This window comes from Diospyros lotus, chromosome 12 (genome assembly GCF_014633365.1).
Source record: "Diospyros lotus cultivar Yz01 chromosome 12, ASM1463336v1, whole genome shotgun sequence".
In the NCBI taxonomy this organism is placed as follows: domain Eukaryota; kingdom Viridiplantae; phylum Streptophyta; class Magnoliopsida; order Ericales; family Ebenaceae; genus Diospyros; species Diospyros lotus.
Window position 1 is genome coordinate 38,464,142 of NC_068349.1, and position 5,771 is coordinate 38,469,912.

General features: G+C 41.9%; 1 protein-coding gene across 1 annotated transcript; it reads right to left on the reverse strand.

Moving 5' to 3' along the window:
* Nucleotides 1–633: 633 nt before the first annotated feature.
* LOC127814251 (transcription factor MTB1-like) lies at nt 634–4,218 on the reverse strand. The gene is made up of 2 exons (XM_052355642.1): nt 1,506–4,218; nt 634–1,017 (listed from the first exon to the last, which is right to left on the reverse strand). The coding sequence occupies exon 1, from the start codon at nt 3,480–3,482 to the stop codon at nt 1,644–1,646; it is 1,839 nt and encodes a 612-aa protein (XP_052211602.1). The 5' UTR covers nt 3,483–4,218; the 3' UTR covers nt 634–1,017; nt 1,506–1,643.
* Nucleotides 4,219–5,771: the final 1,553 nt, after the last annotated feature.

Below are 5,771 nucleotides of genomic sequence, written 5' to 3' on the forward strand. Positions count from 1 at the left end.
CCCCACACTTTCTTATAATATTATTTTCTTTGGCCCTAAACCCCAAAAAAATTCTCAATAATTTGCAAGTGAAAAATAAAATAAAATCTCGTGAACTGAGAGGGCAATATTAATGGAAATAAGTGATTTTTTTTAAAAAAATTTAAAAGTTTCTTTGATTGTCTGTCCCGGGCGTATGATAAAGAGTTCATGTGATGTGCATTTTGGCCTTTTCTTTTACATATAATAATGGTAGTAATAGTATTGAAGAGCAGCGACCACATCCACATGCAGCCACACGGACAGTATTTTGCGGTTCAGATCATCAAATCACTGTTCCTTTCAACGACAGGGAGAGAAGGCTGCACTGGACGCATAAAACGAAATACGAATGAACCACCAAATCCGGATAAACTGCTCGTCTCCTCCTCTCTTCCCTTTACAAGCATTTTCACACAACCTTGGCTCAACACGTGAACTAGTAGTGTCTAGGTTCGAGACTCCTGTCTTGTATAAAATCTGAGTAGCAGTAGTCGTCGTTTAAGAGTAAAATTATTGATGGTGTCGTTAATCATCACTAACTATCAATTGAGAATACAACAACATATCCAGCCTTTATTATACTATTATGTGATCACTACATGAATATTAGACTTTTATATATTTCTGTCACTGACTATCAATTGAGAATAATCTGGATAAATATAACATGTAATATAAGCAATAAAATGCCACACTAAACCCATAAAGTCTCACTTATTGGGTGAGATAAGAGTTGGGTACAAAAGACCCTCAACACTAGCTTGGCCCTTGCTGGAAAAACAGAGCAAATTACCCCCAAAAAAGAATATACATACACACCTAACTTTCACCCACACCTTTTTTAGGTAAGTTACCTAACTTCAACGAAAGTAACGACTCATATACTGCTGCCCATTCGCCCATTTCCCCTATTCGTTTCCCCTCAATTTACAGCAGAAGAGAGAGGAGGGGCAAAAATGATTTTATGGAGCATATGGTTGGCAGCATCACCAAAACCTGAGGTTGAAAGACCCAGTCAATGGATGCAACACAATATTTCCAAAGGTAAGACCCAGTCAAAGCCTTGAAATAAATACATTCTAAATAAAAGCTGACTCAGGTCAGGTCAAAGGATGCAACAGTCAAAAATATGACAGATTTATCATATTAACAGCAGAATATAATGCATCAATTTTAAACAGTTCTAATGGCCTAACACAAATATAATACGATCCTCTTAACTCAATAACCTTCCTTCAATCCAAAAAAAGAAAAAAAAAAAAAAAACAAATAAAGGTGAGAGAAGCAGCAAGTAATGAATGAAAAGGCATATAATGGTTGAAATTACTAACTCATCAATGTTCACAAACAACAAACTTATCAGCTTCTAATGGTTGAGATTACAAATTTAATGCATCTAGCAAAAATAGTTCCTCATGGTAGAGTATGTATACTGTAAGGTAACATAGAAAATTTGCTGCACTACTTGCTAAATAGCTAGTTACCTTTCTATTTCCACTTTCCAGCTGCCACTCTATTCTTCTTACCATTTCCTGCTTGCTGTAAAAACCTCTGCAGAAGCTATTGAGTGAGCTGTTCCGCTATATATTTGGCCTACAGGTTACGTTAAATACATTCCCTCATCATGAAATCGAAGGTAAAGGCCGTGAGAAGTTGAATTCCTGCGAAAATGCTGCGACCAACATCTCCTTTGTAAGCTGTTCGGATCCTTGAGACTTGATCACGAATGTATGGAATACGGTGTCATTCCCAGTGGCGAGTTTTGAGTCAACGACAGTTATCTGGGCTTCCTTGAATGCTTGTATAACCTTTGAAACAGGGTGGGAATCCAAGGGGCAGCTAACCCTTACAACAACTTCATCATGAGCAGCTTGGATTTCAATGTCCCTGATACAGATTTGGTTGTCTGAATCTGAATGGGCCTCCAAAGATGGGGATTCTCTTGAGGTGCTCCCCAATTTCTCCCTCTTGGATTCCATGTCCTTGAGTTTATTCTGAAGCTCGGTGATGTAGGCAATTGCGTCCCCCAAAAGCGAGGCTTTATCCATCTTTGAGATGTTGGGCACAACAGCTCTCAGAGCATAGAACCTCTGGTTCAGTTTCTCTCGCCGCTGCCTCTCTGCCTCAACATGATTGAGGGGCTCTTCCCTTCCATTTGCAGGCTTTCGTCCTCGTTTCCGAGGCCTTCTTTCATCGGCTACGCCAACCTGCTCGTCCTTGCCTGAAGCCTCAACATCCGAATACTCAGACTCAACACTGACCGGGCAAGAAATTGCAGAAGGCTTTGAAGTTGCGCCACCTGTAAAATCAATTTGCATGGCTGCTGCCTTCTGAGGAGAGGGCTGGTAATGGTTGAGCCAAAACTCTTCCCTAACACCATTGACGAGCTCTTTTATATTGTTTGCTGGGGGTCGAGGACTATAAGCTTCTATTTTTGGCCCCTGCCTCACATTCTGGAATTGTGTCCAACCTGAACCGTGAAGCCCATTTCTAGGGTTAGGGAACGGAAGCTGATTACCATTCGAGTATACATCCCATGGCCTTCCCTCAGCCTTCCTAACAGCAAGCTTTTCCCTAAATGGGGCTCGCCCTGAGTTTAAATCCTGCCCAAAAATCTTTGGAATCTTATCTGGTTGCTCCTCAATGCCTGAATTGGAAAAATGGCAATTTCCATCTTTCCTCTCACTCATGGCTGGAAAAGATGCCACCAGCTTGGCTGGGATAAGCGAAGACGAGGATGAAAAGGATGATTTTATTGTCTGCACCAGCTCTAAGCTTTCACATATGGATCTGACCGATCCTAATTCAACTACCCCAAAATCAGTTGGGATCAAAACAATAGTTTGGATACCAGCGGATTTTGCAAGGAATGATCTAACACAATATTCAGATGAGGACTTCAATGCATCTGGGAGCCAGATGTGCTTCCCGGACAAAAAACATTTCCCTGGGCCACCTTCCCCTCGAGGGAAGGAGAAGTACATTGATGCTAGGAAGAACATTTCGGTATCTGTCACTCTGTCCAACACAAAGGCGTAGCTATCTTCATCTGATCCCCCAAACAGGGTATGCAATTTCTGAAGTACCCTTTTCCTCATCTTCTGTTGGGTCTCATCCTCGAGCCGGAAATTGAGAATTCTTGCAACTTCAGACTCCTCTTCTTTGGGCTCCCTACAAGAGCCATCTCCCCATCCCAAGACAAACTCCCCGGCCTTGGACCGCGAAATTTGCCAGAAAATCGCGTAATTCCAACTGAAATTGGCCGAGTTGGGGCAGTCCACCAGATCAGACAGCTTATTCTGCAAATTTTCATCACCTCCCACTGCCATAAACGAGCATTCAGCAGAGGCCGAATTCGACTTCAAGTAATCAAAAGCCCTAGTGCCCAAAATTGCCGCCACCACACCCTTATCTTCATCACTCCAAACCATTCCTCCCATACCCACATCTGCTAATTTCATCTCCAAGCACCCAGAAAAGGAAATAACAACAACAACAACAATAGCAGAAGAGAACAACCCACAACCAAAAGGCCCTCAAACTTCAATACCCAAAAGCCCAACAAAATACAATCTTTTTCCCCCAAAAACTCATATCCGGCCGGTTCATTCAAAATATGAACCAAACCACGGTTTTCACAATCCCACTATGGCTTGCAGCTCTATTATTCAGATCTCACAAGCTGAAAATCTAAAACAAACAAATATATGCAAAGCGCAGAACGAAGACGAAACTGAAAGAGAATACATACACAGACAGCGGCAATGGCAATGGCGGTTGTGAAGGCAGGCAACGCCCTCACCCTCCTTGTATGGAAAATATTCCCAGAAAATGAAAATCACTTGGAAAACAATTTTCCCGGAAAACAGAAGGAAGGTAGTTGAGGGAACTAGAGAGAGCGAAATTTTGTGCGTTGGCAGGGAAAGTGAAGTTGAGGGATGGAGAAGGGCGAGGAGGCCGAGCAGAGAGGACTTTTTGTGCCTTGGCTTGGCTCCTGCGGGGCTCTAAATGCTGACTGCACGTGTAAACTGTGGTTACAAAGGAGACCCTGGTTAAGTTAACCACAAAAAAGAAATAAAAAATAGAAAAGAAGACACGGTTGGAGACGGAGACGGAGACGGAGATGGAGACGGAGATGGAGTTTGCGATTTGCGAATGGGTCAGTCTCAGTCAGTCAGTCGGCAGGGCAGCAACGCTTTTCCCCTTTACTCGGTGTTTTGTCACGAGAGCTCTGAGGCTAAGGCTCAGCGCCTTACTTCATATGTTACCATTCCACCATTCCACATACATACATACCCCCACTTCTCAACATTCAATATTCAACGTAATATTCACATTAAAAACGAGAACTTTAAATGCTTTCTTCTCCTTCCTGGGCCACCCACCCACACCCACTTCTTTACGCTAAGCAAATCTTCCATTTCTATTTTATTTATTGTTACCTTCTCAATACATACTTAGATTATTGGGAATAAACATAAACCAATTCAATTCAATTCAATTGATATAGGCTCCATCAACTCCTAAACCTTATTCTTGCCAGTGAGGCTCTAGTTCAATTAGATGTTTTAGGGGTTTCAAATATCTCTTCGTTAATAATCTTCTTTTGCCATATGCAAGGAAGTTGAGCAGTGGGGGACCAGAAATAGAAGCAGCAATTAAATTACGGTTAAGGTTAGTGGAAAGACAGTTGATTAAGCAATCTTAACCATGCGATTTTTTGCTGTATTAATTGGTGGCAGCAGTGATCAATGATGATGATGATGTCAAAAGTGAAGCCAAAAAAAGAAATCCTAGGAAGCCAACCAATCAGGTAAAAATCCGATGCAGCAGGCTAAGTGGAGTAGAATCTAAGGCAAATTAATCGAAGTCTGAAAATGATTCCTAAACCAACCTCTTCCTTAATCATCTTCTCTCTCTTTTGTGGGCTCATTTCATTTTAATAATAAATGCTTCAATCCCCACACACCCACATGATCTTTTACCTTTTTTTTTTTTTTTTCTTTCTAAAAGACTAGAAAACCAATTAATAAAAATTCAAAGAGATAAAAAAGAACGATATTTTTGATGATTTTGTCTTGTTGAGTGTCATTTGTCTATCTTCAAACCTATTCCTACGGTGTAAAATCATTTAAATATTATTGGGATGATCCATAGGTGAGATGACTTTTTTAGCCTTATTTTTAGGTATAGGAGATGGGTCCCGTCCCGTCCCATCCCATCCCAAGGTAGGCTAACTTGTTCTTTGATGATAATACATCACCCACTCATATCATTTACATGTGGTGTGTTAGAATTCAATGAATATGCACCCTTTTTTTAAAGTCTTTCCCACATGGTTGTGTAGTTCCGCACTGTTCTGTTCTCAAGCAACAGACAGACACGCACGCACAAGGGCACAGGCAGATTGAAACCTGAAAGCAACAGTCAAATTCAAATTATAAACTAACCCAATTTATGTAAAACGAGCACAGATTTCGTTTCGTGGTTACTGGCAGTGGCGGAGAAATTGTCACGTGAAAGTTGCGTGGCGGTGGCGGTGGCCGCTGCCGCTTGTTTCGGTGGACCGTGGTTTGGTGTGCCTTTTTTCACGCGTTTCGGGGGCTGTGCTATGTAATGTATTGCCCCCAGGTCAGGTGCATGAAACCCACATGTTTTGCAACGGCGCTAATCGGCCACGTGGTTGCCTACTCCCACGTTTCTTCTTCAAAACCGAGAGAGAGCCGGAGAGCCGGAGCCAAGCCCAAGCC